The 19,293-nt window shown below is 34.1% G+C and overlaps 1 protein-coding gene across 1 annotated transcript; it reads right to left on the bottom strand.

The window, feature by feature from the left end:
- Nucleotides 1-2,894: 2,894 nt before the first annotated feature.
- Nucleotides 2,895-16,361, bottom strand: LOC149231318 (mitogen-activated protein kinase 15-like). Its single transcript, XM_089379175.1, has 10 exons — nucleotides 15,554-16,361; nucleotides 13,092-13,500; nucleotides 11,947-12,074; nucleotides 11,721-11,780; nucleotides 5,050-5,199; nucleotides 4,689-4,844; nucleotides 4,338-4,549; nucleotides 4,106-4,207; nucleotides 3,793-3,986; nucleotides 2,895-3,584 (listed from the first exon to the last, which is right to left on the bottom strand). The coding sequence occupies exons 1-10, from the start codon at nucleotides 15,575-15,577 to the stop codon at nucleotides 3,298-3,300; spliced, it is 1,722 nt and encodes a 573-aa protein (XP_089235301.1). The 5' UTR covers nucleotides 15,578-16,361; the 3' UTR covers nucleotides 2,895-3,297.
- Nucleotides 16,362-19,293: the final 2,932 nt, after the last annotated feature.

Raw genomic sequence — 19,293 nt, 5'->3', positions numbered from 1 at the left:
ATACAATGTTGCCGAGGCTCGAAATGAAAGTACATCCAAAATTCAACAGACTTTCATTATCTCAATCTTTGAAAAGGGTCTGTAATGACCCATTCTTCATAACCTATGCTCAGAATACAATGTTGCCGAGGCTCGAAATGAGAGTACATCCAAAATTCAACAACTTTCATTATCTCAATATTTGAAAAGGGTCTGTAATGACCCATTCTTCATAACCTATGCTCAAAATACAATGTTGCCGAGGCTCGAAATGAAAGTACATCCAAAATTCAACAGACTTTCATTATCTCAATCTTTGAAAAGGGTCTGTAATGACCCATTCTTCATAACCTATGCTCAAAATACAATGTTGCCAAGGCTCGAAATGAAAGTACACCTTGTTAACAAGATGCCCCTGCTTAAAAGAAAGCTCGCTTAGGATGAAGCAAACTTGAGCACAAAGAATAACATGTTTCAAAACAGACCTCTGTATCAGCATCCAAGGTTCGATCTAGAGACATAGGAAATGCAAGCCATCTCAATATGGACATGAATCACAAATCTTCCAATTTATCTCTGAGACAATATTACTCGATAAATACATGTCTCATATATTGTTCAACAATGCGTACAATAAGATCTCAAGAAAGAGCTTTTGGGAGAGCTAGTTATTGGATTTTAAGGGCTCCCCTAGAAAACATTTTTTATTCTAAATGTCATTTCCATTTAGAGATGTCATTGTGATTATTAGCATATAGCGTTGTCCTATCCTTCAACCAATCGTCCGAATGGACCTAAGAAGACCAAAGAATCCATCAAACAAAAGAACACAGACAAGAAGACCCAAGCTAGTGAATAAATGCAAAACCAATCATCCCAGTAGATGGACCTAAGAAGACCAAGGAATCCATCAAACAAAAGAATACAGACAAGAGCCAGCTAGTGAATAAATGGGAAAAGAAATGAGGAAGAAGTAAATCATTCAAATTCATCTGGTTTTAGGGAAATCCCAGCCGTGTTAGATGAAAACAATTGAGAAAAATACACTTGCAACAATTGAAAGGATTCCCACATTGAACCATGGATGGCATATCAGAACCAACAATAATAAAGACACTTTAACAACAACTCAATCTCAGCAAAAGGAAAACAAGGAAAATCTCATAAAAGAGAATCCGAAGAGGATGCTGAAATCACAATTATGGATCTCCTTACAAAGACAAATAGAAAGAGAAGAAGGAAATAAACAAAGAATGATAAACCTTCAAAGAAACCTAAATTGATTTATGTTTGTTTGTTCCAAAATAAATTGACGATGTTTTGCCTTGTGGGTATTCCTGGGGCTTGTACTTCCAGGGTCCTATACGGAATGGCCGAGAACTGATTATACTTGTAACACTTTAATAAATTCTTATTTTGTTTCTATTAAAATAAAAACCGTAACCTCTGCAACTAAAGAAGCCACCTTCAAATACCAAAGGCATAGCATACAATACATTACATTTGTCACAATAACTGATGCTTGCGGTGTTTTCAGAACTCCCAGCAAAGTTGATACTTATCATGTCTAATTATAAACTCTCGGCAAAGGTGATGCTTGTCATGTTTAATTCTACCCTCTCAGCAAAGCTGGTTAGAAACTGGTTAGGAGTATCGTTTCTGTTAATTATTAAAATGCTCACGTGGCTTGGTAAACCAGTGAAGGTGGGGCGGGAGAACCGCTACACCAAAAGGCTAGAGAACGTCCTATACAAAGTAAGTAGAATGTACCCAAAAACTGCGTGCCTTAATATAATTGCATCTCAAGAGGAGGAAGAAATGGGGTGATAAATTTCTAGGTAATTGCATGAAAAGATTGTAAGACCTTTACACCACTGATGACCATTTTGGCTAGACAATTGCTTCTCATAAATGATCTTCATAAAAGACGCATGGGCATCAATACTTAATCCAAAATTTGTCCTGCAAATTTGTCTATGACTTATCTGGTGTTATAGCTCCAAGGGTTAACTCAATTGATTGAACCACTCAATTGATTGAACCTCCACCCAAAGCATGTTGCCAAAGGAAGGAAAACGCCATAGGTTGTAGTTTCAAATCCGATCAAGTCCCTTGAGATTACCAGGCAGTACTGTGGCTAGCAGTTGAGCCACCCTCCAGATATTCCGGGCAGAAGGCAGATTCCACAAGGTTTTCCTTTGGGGGAAAAAAATATTTGTTATCACAATTGAGACAACAAACTACATCCAATTGGAGCTTAGGCCTGTAGGTGAATTGATCAAACCACTCTCCTCCAGGATCCAGATGCTTTGCAACCCTGGGAGATCTCCATTCAAGTCCAATTTCTGCCCATTCTGGTGCAACTAGCTTGGGGTTTTCTTCAGCAAGTGGCTATTCCTCAGTACAGCAGGACGACCCCAAATTCACTGAAAAGTACAGGCCCCTAAGTGCCTGTCAGCGGGTCAGTGATGCCGGGCCAGAGGGGATTGTAGACCAAGCTGTAAGGGGAGGTTTAACCTCGAGCAGAAAATGGATAACATGGAATTTAAAAAACCATCGCGAAAAGAAACATCCGATTGGATTTCATTGGCCTTAAATTCAAGGATTATGATTGAATTAAAATATTGCATAACACATATCTAGTCTGATAAAATGTTAAATTTTAATTCTAAAAACTTGAATTTAACTTTAAACTTTAAATTCCAAAGAATGGTAAAAATATGTTGAATTATGATACTATATTGGCATGTTATGCCATGTATTTTACCTTGAATCATTGATTAAATAGAGCACAGCACTATGAGTCCTCGTGCATATTAAGTGTCATGCCAATTAAGTGCCAAATTTCAGTTATGTAAAAACACGATAAAATACATATCCGTTTTACCACATATAAAACTTTAAAAATGCAAACGAATCTACAATATAATGCGTGTTTATCACCAACCGTTGAATAATTATTCTGCAGCTCACTGAATGCATGTTTATCGTGAGAAATTTAATAACTCTTAATGTGAAAAATGAAAATTACAGTCAAATCATTTACATTTTCCATAAAATACTAATTTCATCGAGTTCATCTCTTCTTACAGTACAGAGGGACTGCATGGTTGTTGTCCCTTTTGGGCTTGATACTGAACCATATTCAGTCATCATGAAAAGGGAAAACCTTTTGTACATGAGCATCTTCTTCACATGCTAGATATGATATGTTGCTCAATTGCTTCAGTGTTGGAAGATGCCAAGTAATAAAGAATGATGTCAGTCAACAATGTCTAAATGGGCTACAAATTGCAATTACCAGGAAATTGATTTTGCTTAATATAAGCGAGAGGAAGCACTCTGAACTGCAGCTACTTTCCTTGCTGCACCAATTCCAACATATTGGGCCTTGGGTGGCATTAAAGTTGACTCAGCGTCTTCCTTTTCATTCGGTTCAATTTTTGTGTTTGAAGTTCTTCTTGGATATGAGTAAATAGGAGCGGCATACTGAGACGTTGTTAGAACAGCATTTCTGATCAACCTTCTTGGATCATAGACTTCTTTCGTACTACCATTTTCATAAGGCAAAGGTCCAACAACTTTCCCTGGTTTTGCAGCACCCCCTGCCATCATATTAATAATAATTAAGCCTTGATTAACTTTCAAACGAAATACATCACAACAGCTTGCATTCTAGAGACAAAGCATGTGTCCATGTCACATAATAGAAGAAAAGTGATGGGGGAAAAGAAACTATGCAGAACAATTTCATGAGTTGACATAGAAATCAAATTCCAAACTCATTATCCAAGAAAAAGTGAAAGTTGTTACCCTGCAAGATTTTCTGAGGTGGTTGCAAGGGAGCCTTCAGTGCATTTCCTGCACTCCTATCATGCTGCTGCTTCTCTGTTTCCCTAATATACCTAGAAGATTCATCACGGGATTCTAAAGTACGGTCCCTTGAAGGACCTGATATTGTTTTCTCTGGCAAGGGGGGCATAGTGTTCGAATGAACAATAGATGATCTGCAGTTGGAATGCTTTACCTTTAATACTTACGCCAAAAACTGCCCTCATGTAATTCTAGGAAATGAGTAGTTGAACAGTTAAACTAATAATATGCTCAGGGTGAAAGTGATATCTACCTTGGCAAAGATGCATGCTGCCTTTCTAAAGGAACCACAGGTCCACCTTTACCATAATGTTCCTCAAGGTGAGAAAACTGTTTCTTAAATTGATCAACAGCACTGCAATACAGACAAAGATTAATGGATATAATCAATTTTGTAGAATTCATTAACCTCAATTTCATAAGAAGTATAAAGCCATCACTCTTAATAGGTGTATCAAGACAATAAATGCAATTCCAAAGATTACCTAGGGTACATAAAATTGGATCTATCTGATCCATTTAGGTACTCTTTTAGCATTTGTGGATGATATTCGAGTATTTCCCGAAAAATGAGTTCCCGCACATCTTCTTTTGTTACCCTTCGCCTCTCAAACTCAAACTCCATCTTACTTATTTGTTGAGCTGAAGGTTCTCGCTCCACTTTTGCTAACCCTTTGAAATAAGGATCGGCCAAAGCCTGCGCATATGACACCGGCAAATCAGGGAAGTAATTATAAGACAACAACAAAGAGATTAACTTTAAGGGGGGACTTGTAAATATCAACAAGGCAGGCGTATCTCACTCATAAGGAACTAAGAGTGTCTAAAAAAAATACCTCTTCTGCCGTTGGACGATCCTTTGGGTCAAAAGATAACAATCTTTCCAAAAGTTTAAGCGCTAATGGATCTGCAGTTGCAAACTTCTGGGACAAGGGTACAGGTTGTTTTTTGCGCATACTGCTCAAGTATCTTCTAGCTTTTTCATTGCGAACCTGCACAATAGATTATTTGATTTCGCATCAGTTTTTTTGGAACAGTGAACAAAATCAAAATAATTCACAGGCAGCTGCCATGAAATATATTTTCAAATATGCACCAACTTCACAATAAATTAACTAATATGTATCCATTATTGCAATTTCATGCCAATAATACTGATTATTTTATAAAAAGCTAAACCAAAGAAGGAAAGCAAACCCGAGAAATGGCTTCGATGGGAGGAGTTCCAAAAAGATCGGTAATCAAATCCAACTGATGAACTACATTTTTACCAGGGAAAAGGGGCTTCCCAGTCAAAATTTCGGCAAAGATGCAACCAATGCTCCAGATATCAATGGCAGGTGTATACTGCACAGATAAAAAAAAATTGTCAACAAAGAACAATGTGCATAAAAGAAATACCACTGCACAAACATATTCATAATATTTTGTTTCTGGCTGCCTCGTGTTTAGATGCAAGTTGCCTGAATCTCCATATTCAATTTCAAACTCTAAAAAAATAACACACGTCCGTGTAGAGAATAAGCATTACCTACACAGCCATAAAGCATCAAATGGACCAACATTTTGGAATCCATGCCTTATGGTATTTGCACCATAAAGCATCAGGTGGTACAAATTGGTATTTGCACCACACATTTCAGTCAAGGCAAAGTTGCCTTCAGGGCTTTGTGACATGCTTCTCGTATAAAGAACCCCATGTTTCATGCTATCTCAAAGTGCATTTCCTGTACTGAAACAGATATTTTGGACCTTTTAAGCGAAACAAGGAAAAAGATAAAAGGGTGAACTTGCTCTTAGTGGGTTCCATAAACTAGCTTCTAAGCTACAAAGTACAAACCCTAGACCTTCACATTTACAGGCCAAATTATTCCAAACCTTATTTATTCTTTCTAGTGAATTTGAGAGTGAGTTCAAGAACAAGTGACACCATGACCCAGAGAAATGGGGACATAAGTCTCTATACAAGGTGACATAAGAGATGATGTTAGGGAAGAATGTGAGTATGGACACAGTTGAAGGTAATGTTAAAGTCTGAATCAACCTTTTACTAATAGCGAAGAGAAGAATGTTCAGTATGACTCAGGTAACTAGGTAGAGACGCTTCAATATTATATCACATATAAGAGATTGACGTTCTAAAAGGTGTTGGTGAGCACTCATAAACATCATGATGATGGCTATAAGCCACCTTTTAATATGAGTGACTTAGACTTGAAATAAGCCGTCTTTAATTATGGGTGATTTGGACTTGAAATTTTGAAGCTTAAACATTAGTGAATAGTCCATGAACATTTTCAAATCCAAATCATTCAATGATAAACCTACAAAGTCCAAAGGCAAACAATGCACTTAAATGATGCTCCTTCAAAAATGGAATCGATTATCACTGACTTGCTTAAACGAGTTCAGATTCTAGATCATAAGCAGTATAGCAGGTAGAATTCAATATTTACGATTAGATGATGTTTCAAGATGGGTTGCACAAAATATACATGGTACAAAAATGTGGAAGGCATTTATTTTGGTGTTTTACCAAACAATTTTGAATGAAAGAGTGAACGACATTTTGTTTTTTTGTCATGCACCACTCTGAAATGGAACCGTCATGTTCCTGTTTCTCGACACAAAACTCCAAAATTCTGAAACCAGTTTTATATTCTATGCAACCAACGGCATTACGTGTTTACCATGAAACACTGATTTGAGATGCAAGTTGCAACATACCAAAACATTCACTTGACTCGTAAGTTGTAACTAATTGACTCTAAGGGTCATAATATTCTGACAAGGAAGAATGACAAACATGCAACAAGGCATCACATTTCTTTGTCCAGCAGTAGTGCAGTGACCCATTAATCAACTTATAATGTCGTAGACAAAAAGTAAATGCATATTTTTCCATATAGATGGTACAAAAATGTGGATGGTATTTATTTTGGTGTTTTACCAAACAATTTTGAATAAAAGAGTGAACAACATTTTTTTTTTTGTCATGCATCACTCTGAAATGGAACTGTCATGTTCCTGTTTCTCGACACAAAACTCCAAAATTCTGAAACCAGTTTTATATTCTATGCAACCAACGGCATTACGTGTTTACCATGAAACATTGCATTCTTTCAGAGAGCAACCTAAACAGTTTCTTTTTTATTTGAGATGCAAGTTGCAACATACCAAAACATTCACTTGACTCGTAAGTTGTAACTAATTGACTCTAACGGTCATAATATTTTGACAAGGAAGAACGACAAACACGCAACAAGGCATCACATTTCTTTGTCCAGCAGTAGTGCAGTGGCCCACTAATCAACTTATAATGTCGTAGACAAAAAGTAAATGCAGATTTTTCCTTCCCTTTTTATCCTAACGAATCCTATAGTTGTGAATCACTAAGTCCATTGTTAAATTTTGTTGACACCACAGGGTGTGAGTTGAAGGTTTCTTATTTATATTTAAGAGGGCCATATTATTGGAATTACTTGACCGACACAAAACTCCAAATTCTGAAACTAATTTTATATTCTATGGAATCAAAGGCATTACTTTGTTTACCATGAAACACCACATTCTTTCAGAAAGCAAACTAAACAGTTTCTTTTTCATTTGAGATGCAAGTTGCAACATACCAAAACAATCACTTTAACTCGTAAGTTGTAACTAATTTCCTCTTTTGTTTCAAATAAGTTGGAAATCAGTGGCAGAAACATTAAAAATACTGGGAATCATAAAAACAATCCGCAAAAAGCGATCAGTAAAAAGAAGGGAAAATATTACAAATCTGACTAATCTGAGTCGAGAACAAATGATTTTGTACTTTCTTCACAGGAACTGAAAACAACAGCAATAAATAAGGTGTTGTCTTTTTTATTTCATTATAGATGTGATTGAACCCTGCTAAAAATAGCCGATATCCTAGCCCCTTACCTAGTTCACAATTAGGTGTAATAAGCATGTTTGGATAATAATTTGAACATTAAACCGATCATAACTTAATTCCAATAGCTTATCCTGAGAAGCAATTTCAATCCGCTAGGAAACTGAGTAATAGCAATAAAAATTTAATTTTAAATGGTTACCAGCAACATAAGCGCTGCATTGCTTTGCTCAAGGTAGATACAGAAAAGGAAAACTACAACTTTTCTACAGCAATAAAGGGAGATAAAGGAACCTAGATTTACCCTTTAGAATATTCTACCTGCATGCAACAACAATCTGTCATCAATCTAAAGATTGGATTAGACTAACATGGTAAACCAACAAAACAAACGATTTAAACTGAGACAGCAGGCTGCGATGATAGGTATTATTGTCCAAAAGAAAACAACACATAAATAATAATATCATAAATAATAAAACAATAATGCAGCCTTAACTTCAAAGAGAAGAGTCCACATTTCTATTACAAAAGATAAAATTGTAGAATGTTAAAAGAGACAAGTATAAAAATTTACGAGGACCAACCTTTTAAAGGGGATTATATTATAGTATTTATAACCTAACAGCCACCCTTGTTTTCCCATAAATTCACACATTCTCTCTCAACAACCATGGACTGCTAATCCATTTTAAGAGACAGAAAAAATAACAGACAACTTTGAACAACCATAGCATTTGCATGTAACATCAGAACCGTGCAATATGATAAAGGAACCTAGATTTACCCTTTAGAATTTTCCACCTGCATGCAACAACAATCTGTCATCAATCTAAAGATTGGATTAGAATCTAGACTAACACGGTAAACCAACTAAAACAAGATAGCTCTTATGTTCCAAAAGAAAACAAAACACATAAATAACAATACTATTGTGCCAAGAGGCGCATTCTACAGCCCAGTATGAGGGCATTTTATAGCCCAGTATGAAGGCGATGTGTGATTCCATCCGTGCTCAACGTGGAGTTGACACGTATACCTCTTGAAACAAAACAAAAATTATTTGAAAAGCAATGTCGGCTATAGTAAAAAACCAAAAATGAATATGCATGTTTAGTTAATTTTGATTAAAAACATTATTAAATATCAATAATCTCAACCTCGCTATCATTACTCCATTTGTTGTTGATATTACAACTCAATGTGGTCAAATATCTCAATGTCCATATGTAATATAATTTCATATCAATTTTAAAAACCGATAAAGTAATTAAAAGTAAAAAAAAATGTGAGTAATATGTTTAAACCTTATACTTTTCAAAATATTTCAACATGATTTAAATAAACTATTTGAAGATCTGCGTTAACTAACTTATGCCGATATCAACTTCATATATATTTATATAAAGAAAGAAAATGTAAAAAAAAATATTTTAATGTTGTATATAATAAAATATTCAATGACCAATGGAAAAAAGAAATTGAAAGTTAAAAAATAAAATAGAAAATATCAAGTAATTCCTAATAAGAATAATAAGAGGGAGATGTGTAATTCATTCAATTCTTAATATAAAATTAATATGTGACATTAAAAATATTTATAATAATAAAAAATTTCAATGTGGGTCATCAATAACGTTATTTAACATGCATAATTTAGTAATATTGAATTACTTTAAAATATATTGATAACAAAAAGAGCCTCAATGCACATGTTATGTAATATTTTAATGTCAACTATGTATATATTGTATATTGTTTAAAAAAATTATGTATATATCATATAAAACAATTGAAAAAAATAATTTTATGGTTAAAACATTTAAAGTAGTCTTACTATTTTACATTTTCATCCTTTTTTAGGTATATATTTTTTGTCGATTTTCAATGAAATCTAAGAAAGATTTTTTGGGCTTAGGTTTGCACCTAAAGAGATTTGATTCCTCTCAGCGCATGCTAGATCCATGCTTAAGATGGATCTATATTGGTAAATAATAAAACAATAAAGCAGCCTTAACTTCAAAGAGAAGAGTCCATATTGCCATTAGAAAAAGGATAAAATTGTAAAATGATAAAAGAGAGAATTATAAACATTTACAAGGGCCCATCTTTTAAAAAGGATTACATTATAGTATTTATACTCTAACAGCCACCCTGTTTTCCCATCAATTCACACATTCTCTCTCAACAATCATGGAATGCTAATCCATTTTAAGAGATCTCCAGAAAAAAATAACACAACTTTGAACAACCATAACATTTGTTTGTAACATCAGAACTGTGCAATATGAACAATTCTGGGGCTCTTAAAAGATCTACAGACTAATGCAAAAGAAATTCAATTCTTGGTTCCTCAATTGCGAGATACAACCTTGGCATCTTATTTAAAGTATTTTTCATCTCTATACTTTTAAAATAGAATAATTATTTATGCTTACATCTAGTATTCTCCTCTATAAAAAAAGGATTCCTTTCATACATGCAACATCATGGGCCTCAGTATATTCATTCATGTGTCTCACCAAGATACACAATCACAGAAATGAGAAATTACTTGTAAAGTTCAAACCATAACATTTGCATGTAACATCAGAAGTGTGCAATATTAACCATTATTCTGGGGCTCTTAAAAGATCTTCACATTCGTGCAAAAGAAATTCAATTCCTGGTCCCTCAATTGCAAGGTACAACCTCTGCATCTTATTTAAGTATTTTTCATCTCAATACTTTTAAAATAGAATAATTATTTATGCTTACATTCAGCATTCTCCACTATAAAAGAAAGGATTCCTTTCATACATGCATCAAAGGCCTCAGTATATTCATGCAAATTTAAACATTAACAAAATTACAAATACATTTTTAAATTTTAATCCTAAATAAATTATATATACATATACAAGGATGTTCTGTTCTTTTGTTTGTGGGCATCCAAGCTTGTGGGTAGCGAAGAATTAAAAGTTTTTTTTAATTCAATACGATTCAAGTCTGGCAAACACATGCAAAATGCTCCTCCACGTTAAACATTAAAATTTCAAATGCATATTATAAACCATATTCGGTATTAGTTTAATTGGAAATTGAAAGAGAAAAAGAACCAAGCTTTGAAACGATATTCAGTATTAGTTTAATTGAAAAACTATTTTACTTCAGATTTGAAAAAAAAAAAAAAAAATCTATGATTCATTACTGTGAAAATGTTAAATATCTTTCCAGGTTAAACATTAAAATTTCAAATGCATATTATAAAAAATATTTGGCATTAGTTTAATTGGAAAAAGACAGAGACAAAGGACCAAGCTTTGAAACGATGTTCAGTATTTACTTTAATGAAATATATATATATATATATATAATATATATATAACTTCAAATTTTGAAAAAAAAAATTAAAGTCTCACCAAGATACACAACCACAGAAATGAGAAATGACTTGTAAATTTTGCAACTGACATCAGTTCTTGATAAAATAAATTTCTAGGCGTCAGTGTTTCCCTGGCCAAAATTACAGATAAGAGATTGAACACCTGAAAATAATTAGCATGCATACTGTTACGACTCGAGATAACTGGATATGGTGAATTAACCAATGTTGCGAAAATCGTTATCGGGAGTAAATCAGCGAGGAGAAAAATTGTAAAAATCGGGATAAAATCGGTAAAAATCAGGAAAAAAAATCATGATTTTTTCTCAAAAATTCATGATTTTTTACCAAAAAATCGCGATTTTTTCAAAATGAAAAAATCACTGAATTAATTGCACGATATTATCGGGAAAATGAAAAAATCACGATTTTTTTATGTTATCGTGATTTTCGCAACACTGAAATCAACACACTAATACCAAGCAAACACCTAGTTCCATAACATCTAGAGAAGCAAGAAGATGAGAAGAATGTTATACATCTAAGAATAGTTAGTCACAGCAGACTAAGTAGAATGCAATTATTGTTAAAATAGATCTAACAATGAATCCTTTAAAAAATTTATACCTTGGAGAAAAAGGATCCACACAGCTCTGGAGCCCTATACCATCTTGTGGCAACATAGTCCTGCACTTCATCAAATATATACATCTTAAAAATGGGAAATTTACTAACTAAAGTACAACAATCAAAATCAAACAGAGAATTCAACAGAAACCCTGTCAAACCAGATATAACAATATAGCAACTTATTAGATTTGGATCTGTATAATATAGATTTAAAATAGTATACCGTCCAGAAGATTGTTGTGGGCATGTCATTGAAGGCAACTCTTGCTAAGCCAAAGTCACATATTTTTAGCTTGCAATCAGCATTTGCCAAAACATTCTTCGGTTTCAAATCCCGATGATACACATTTGCTACAAGAACATAAAGTTGACAAATTAGAGAATAGAATTCACATTTCTTCTTCCATACTAAGTTCCCTGAAATGGGAAGGTGCTTCACAGTCACAATAGATTCTTAAAAACGCAGTTAAAACTTAACAGGAATATTTGAACAGGATCGATGTCCTAAACCAGATACCCTTTAGTACACAAACGAGAAAGAAGCATATGCACTTCACAAAACACTAAAATATATATTTTTGGAAGTGAATAAAGCACAATTGCAATGTGCAACTGCTTGAAATGATTTGTAAATACAATGCATGGGGCAAATACAGAGATCAAAATTGTGAATCCTCAAATTGACTAACTCTTGCAGTTACAGATGAAAATTTGAGCATTTGAAGATTGAACCATTATTCTGAAGGATTGATTTCTAATCACTGAATCAAACTAAACTGGTTTGAGGGTTAACGGGCCACATATGTCAAATTGTGGTCAAAAAACTGATCCTTAGACTTGTGAACAATTACAAAACAACAATGGGCCCCCTATGCCTATAGTGGACATTACCATGGTGAAATAAATAGGGACTTCAATCAAGAGTATAAATAGCTGATGTGCCAGAAAATGATTAAAATAATTATTGTTTAATAACTTGTATATTGCACTTGGATTGTCAATACATCTGTAATGCAGAAATACATAGAAAGAAAAGAGCATACAGAATGATCTCATGGTTCAGATTGTTTTATCTATAAAACTGGAGGAAGGCAAAAAGGAAATAGGCTAGCCGCTATACATACATATTAATTTTCACACAGTAATTATGCGTTAAAAAATAGTGAGAATAAATTAAAATTAGACAAAACCCCTGCAACATAAAAGCAAAAATCACAATCTTAACAGAACAGTAACCGAATATTGCCTACTCACATAAACAGCCCATATATCTAGTGAATATAGTCAGCAATGAGCATGCATACACCCTTTCCCAGGTTTAAAGTTTAAACTTATTTAGAAATAAGAATATTAGCAAAAGAAAGCTACCAGTATGTATGTACTTCAGAGCTCGTAGAAGCTGGTACAAGAAAAATTGATAATGTTCTGGCGTCAAGTCATCATTTGCCTTAATAACCTGGTGTAGATCTGATTCCATAAGTTCAAATACCACATAAATGTCTTTGAATTCCCGCCTAGAGGGCGGTAACATAATGTGCTTGATTTCGACAATATCAGGATGCCGCAGCAGCCTCAGAAGCTTAATTTCACGTAAAATCCGGGTTGCATCAGAAATATGTTCAAAGATATCATTTATTTTTTTTATTGCAACTTTCTCCCCAGTGTGAGTATCAATTGCAGAGCATACAACACCGTAGCTCCCTTTTCCTATAACCTCCTGAATCTTGTAGCGACTTGCTTCACCATATTCAGTGAAAAACTCAACCTCTGTAGGGGTCTGCATCAGGTGAATTGCATCACAATCAGATTTTAAACCTTACATCATCTTCATAAAATGTGATCTGTGATAGAAACCTGAATATTTGAGTAAGAAGCGGATAATAAGATCTAACAGCAAGAAAAATATTAAGCAGAGAAAAATAACAGGTATGATCTAGGCCTGAAATTTCCATGGCCAGATTTTCTCCCAGATGAAAGAAAGCTAACAGCATTCCCTCAAAAGCATGAAAACGGTATCGAAATTGAACTACTGTGAGTAGTGACAATGCCAAAGGTTGCTTCATTGAACACTAGCAGCTAAAACATATACAAGAGTAGGAACATTGGGTTTGAACAAGCCTATGTAATTCACAATTATGAGCTATTTCATTATTGGGACACTGACAAATAAATTATTTTCCAGCTAAACATCAAGAAAAGCATTATCAGTACCACACATGACTTAATGCCTATGACCTCATTTAAAAAAGGTACAGCTATAACTAAAAATTTGAACGGAGGCCTGAACCAAACTTCAAAGTATTACCCGAACTGATTTATCTTCATGGCAAAGTAGGATGTTCAGTTAAAATTTTAAACGGAGACCTGAACCAAACTTCAAAGTATTGCCCGAACTGATTTATCTTCATGGCAAAGTAGGATGTTCAGTTAAAATTTTAAAAACAAACTGAATGAGAAAGATTTGCCATCCTTTGTTCGAATACAGTATCAAACCAAAAAAGTGGGATCAATTTAAGCCTATAAGGAACTAAACATGCAAAATATGAGACGATGGAACTATCCTTGCCTCAAAACAGCAGAAAGCAGAATTCCCTAACATTTGGGTGAAAATTTAGTGTTCTTCAAAGAGGCATGTGAAGCATAACTGGAGGAAAATAATATTTTGCCTAAGATTGTGAAGGTGAACACCCATGAATTGACAGTCAATGAAAAGGTCCAATGCATCAATCACCTGGGTAAAATAAAAAACGACCACAATAAGCTGGATTCTTTAGGTCAACGCATGTCCAGATGTCCATATCTCCACAGATCTTTGTGATCAAATTCATGATTTAAATGACATAATTGATGAAGAGATTTCGATTTTCAAGACTGAATGCATGATTTTCCTTCTATAATTTGAATAGATGCAAACAAGGAAATGCGACCCTGCACAATGTGGCATGTTCTAAAGGGGAAATGCTTTAGGTCAAGAAACGGAAGGGAGTCCGAAACATAATATTCTAAAACCGTTACAGTTATTAGATGCCAAACATGACAAAAAACACCTCCCAACTCAAAAGGGCCGTGATGCTTGAAAGGCCATTCCATAGTATGGCTTCTGTTAATTTCCTCTTTAAAAGGGAAAACTATGATAATATTTTTTTATCAAAGAAGGGCAATGCATATTCAGTGTCAAGCTTTTTATTCTTATTGGTTGGTTCATCAATTCCAGTAGCCCTGTGAATGAAAACAAATTTTGATGAGTTACACAACAAGGAGCCCTTCAGATTAAAGGGAAAGTCGCAATCATTAATGATAGGTGAAAGGTAAGTGATAACCTTACCTTCTAGTCAGGTAAGACAACCACAAGCAAAAAAGGGTCCACAAGTCTGACCTCAAGAGATTTCATGACATTTTTAACAAATAAGGTTAATCGATATCAACAATATACCGATACCCACCCCTTGCTATTCCATGGAGTCATTTCAATTTTAGAGTATCGGAATATCAATCCACATGCAGAACATGGTCTTACCCAACATGAAATGGGGGTGTACCTCAGTACTAAAGGAGCCCAACGGCAGGGGGCGGGACCTAGATTTGTTTCACATCCTGTTAAATTTTTAACACAGAAACAAAAACAACATGGGCCCTAATGCCAAAGGATAATTCTGGCAATGTGACACTATATTCTCCATCTGCTGCAGAACATCCAGCTTATAAGAATCCCCTACGACACACTTAAACAAACCCAAATTTCATAAAGGGCAGTACGAAAAGAAAAAGCAGCATGTCTTGCAGTAATCGAATCACAGACATTAAGATCAACCCCAGACCAAGGTACTTACTTTTCTTCTCTGATCTTGCTGCATAGTTCTTTGTCTCTGTTCACTTTTAGATCCACGCTGTATTCTTATGTCCTGATACAAGGCCAATGCCTCAACTATCTGCGAACCTTCCTGGAACCGCAAATACCAAATCTTTTCACATGGGCAGTGCTTCAAATGAGAGGAAAAAATCAGCCTTTTCTCAGCTTGGTCTGTACGTCAGCCACATTTGACCCATCTGCCTCTGCTTCTGATAAAAAACCCACTGTTTATCTTGATCCTGCCATTAATAAACAATTCTAGATCTACTCTCCTGCGCTCAGTCATAGAGAAACAACACAAGCCCATGGCCTGCAAGGCCTGCGAGTGCCTGATATCTGCATTGCCAGAAAAACAAGAAAAAGCAGGAAAATTGTCCTTTCGGCCCCTGTACTGCCCGTCACTCACTGATCTTCAATGTACTCGATCGCAGGGGAAATATTGAAAAGAAATCCACATTGGGGTTTGGGAACTAAGGATCTTAAACAGATGGGTAGTTGAGAATGAGAGTTTGAGGATGTGGGCAACCTAGGACTCCACGCTAATGGGGAAATCAAGTCATTCTGAGTGCAGAAACCAGGAGAAATATGGGGTGGAAAGAATGGCAATGAAACCCATGGCCCTGTAATCGTTCAGCCCCACGATGATTAACTGGGACAAACAACAAGATGACAAGTTAACCGCCTTCACAATTAAAAACATAAAATAATTTACCTAATGTAGTTAACCTGAGTGGTATTCCGATCTCCTCTTCACGCCCCCAAATGCTTACACAACTTATAATATGAGCCTGTTTGCACTATTTTCCTAGTTGTTGTCACAATTCTTTCTCTACCTAACTCTACTTATCAAACCTCTACATCGCATATATTTTTTATGGTTGAAAATTTTCTTGCACTTTACTCATTTGCAATGATTTTTAGTCGTTTACACAGGTCCCAATGATGTGGGCCACTTTTTTTTTAACAAAAACCTACACTTTTTTTAATCAATGTGGATTGAGTTGGATATTAATTTTGTATATTAATTTATAATGCTGGATAATTTGAGTGGGTCTAATGATCAAGAGCATGTGTCTTTTTTTAAGAGATGAGGTTCAAAACTAAAGGGGTAGAGTATGTATGTCTTTGTAGACTTCACAGTCCGCGGAGGTGGGTCTTTTGTCCCACAAATAAGGGGGTCTCGGTAGGTCCCTTGTCCCACAAACAAGGGGGTCTCATACATCAATTTGGTGTCTGGAGGTGGGTCTCTTGTCCCACAAACAAGGGGTTAGCTCCTAAGGGCTAATTTAATTGGTCTTAAGGGTTAGGTCAATTGATCGACTTCCTTGCAAACAAGGGGGTCTCATACACCAATTTGGCGTCTAGCTTAGCAATGACTTTAAAATTGGATAATAATAATAATAATTAATTATTTTATATTTTGGAATTTTTATTTGAATTCCACTAAATAATTTTTTATTAGGGTTTGTTTAACTATTCTATATTTTTAGCTCTCAAGGGCTAGTTTAATTGGTCTTAAGGGTTAGCTTAATTAGTCGACTTCCTTGGTAATGGGAGGTCACAAGGTCAATTCTCCTCAACACTCCTGGGGTTAGGCTCTTAGGTGGATTTGTGGATCACTCTCAACGCTCTTGGGGTTAGGCTCTTTGGTAGATTTGGGGTTAGGCTCTTTGCTAGATTTGTGGGTCACTGGGTGTTCATGAACCACACATTAAAAAAACAAAAACTATTCTATATTTTTGAATTTTTTGTTGGAATTTCACAAAATTTTGGGGTTTTATAGCTCAAACTCATGATTTCAATAAATTCTTGCAAGATTTCCCTACAAATTTGATTGATCCGAAAATATAATAAAAAGAAAATTCCAAAACATAGAATAATTAAACAATAACATCATATAACAATTAGATTATAGACTATGACCTTATAAAATAATTAACCAATGACCTTATAAAATAAAATAAGAACATTTGCACTATGATATGTGTGTTTGTTTAAATAAGGAATTTGTATTTCTAAGTTTTTAGAATAAGATGTATATGATGTGTGTTTAGAATAAAGGTAATATATTGTTTTAAGTATAAAATTAAGATTATATATGATATAGATTTATTAAAAGTAGATTTAGGAATTAGGAATAAGAGATATTAATTTTATTTTTTATTTTTTAATATATTAATGTTTATAGGCACTTTTAATTTGGAATAAAATTTTAACAATTTTAATTTAATTATCAATAATTATGAGGTGGATGGTAAAGAATTAATCTAGACAAAATAGTCTTAACAGTATTCACAAATCAAAGATTGAGATGCATCTCCAAAGTAGTTATGTTATTTTTGTCATTTTAATTAAATTGATTAATTTTATAAAAATGACATATGAATAAGTGTCATAGAAATGAGTTATAGTTTTTTGGACATGTGGTATTGATAATCCATGGTATTGGCACATAATATTTTGACAAAGCCTATTTAAATATTTAGAATCTTCATTAAAGTGGGGTTGAATCTCCATTGTTAAGAATCTTGTTATATATATTTAATTTATATATTAATTCATTTTATAATTAATAATAATGATTTAAAACAAAGTTATAATTTAGATATTTTTTATAATTTTTTAAGTTTTAACTAGGTGAAATGTACCATGATTCATGTGTTTTAAATTTTATCATATATTGATGTGTGGTGACCTTTAATAGCTATTTAATTTACAATTTGCCTTTAGTGCGACTTTTTGAAAGCTTTTCCAGTCTAATTTCTCTAAAATCCGGCAGGAATTTATTGAAATCACAAGCTTGATGGGTAACTCATGCACAATCAAAGTGCACTAGGGTTTTTTAGGGTGTTGAATCCATATATACAATCAAAAAAACCAGTTTAAATAACACAAATTAAGATTTCACCTCAAATATTTCCACGAGATTCCAGCACCGGGAAGTCCAAAAAGTCGCATTAAAGACGACTCCTTTAATTTATATGGTTTTGCTAGTATGTTTTAAGTTTTGGATTTGTTTTTGTATTTGTTTGGTTGATGAGTTTTAACCAAATTTTGGTAGGAAATTCTAAAATTGCAATTTCAATTCTTAAGACTGCATTATTCAAGAGCCATGAGAGTATTCAAGGATGTTGAATGGACTTATGAATTTGCAAATACGATTTTAGCTATGCAAAATACAATTTCACCTACAATTGTATTAATTATTTTCTTTGTTTTCTAAGAGTTCATCTTTCTTGGAAGTAAAGAAACAAGTGAACAACTCAAGACCTAAAGAGTATGGAGTATGCCCTAAAATTGTTTTTGTTTGGCTAAGAACTTGTCTTCCTAAGTCATAAGGAAACAAGTTAACGGAAATAGGTTAACAGCCCAAGACCCAAAGGCATCTGGTAGGAGTGAAAACCCGCCCCCGTACGGACCACCAACAGGTCATTCTAGGGGGCCTATTTTTCTTTGAATAATGGTGATGAGTTAGCCTACATTTGCAAATAGCAACCAGAGATGGTTGTCCCCACTGTTAGTTTGACAAATGAATTAGGATAGGTTTTCCCACTGTTATGCAAAAAAAAAAAAAAAAAACTGGAAACCTAAAGGCATTTGTTGAGAGTGAAACTCTCCCTCTATAAAATATTGAATATATTTTTTTGCATATATTAATGTTTATAGGTGTTTTTAATTTGGAATATCATTTCAACAATTTTAATTTAATTATCAATAATT

Source organism: Pinus tabuliformis, chromosome J, assembly GCF_031772625.1.
Source record: "Pinus tabuliformis cultivar Carrire ecotype Pingquan chromosome J, CPIR1, whole genome shotgun sequence".
NCBI lineage: Eukaryota > Viridiplantae > Streptophyta > Pinopsida > Pinales > Pinaceae > Pinus > Pinus tabuliformis.
The sequence above is the reverse complement of the archived record's forward strand: the minus strand, read 5'-3'. Positions and strand labels throughout refer to the sequence as shown.

Excerpts from the sequence above, each read along its gene's own strand:
- LOC149231318 (XM_089379175.1), bottom strand. The coding sequence starts at position 15,577 with ATGCAGCAAGATCAGAGAAGAAAA. Across the intron at positions 3,987-4,105 it reads CAGCATGCATCTTTGCCAAG|ATCATCTATTGTTCATTCGA; the intron begins GTAGATATCACT and ends TTCCAACTGCAG. Across the intron at positions 3,585-3,792 it reads ACCTCAGAAAATCTTGCAGG|GGGGTGCTGCAAAACCAGGG; the intron begins GTAACAACTTTC and ends ATATGATGGCAG.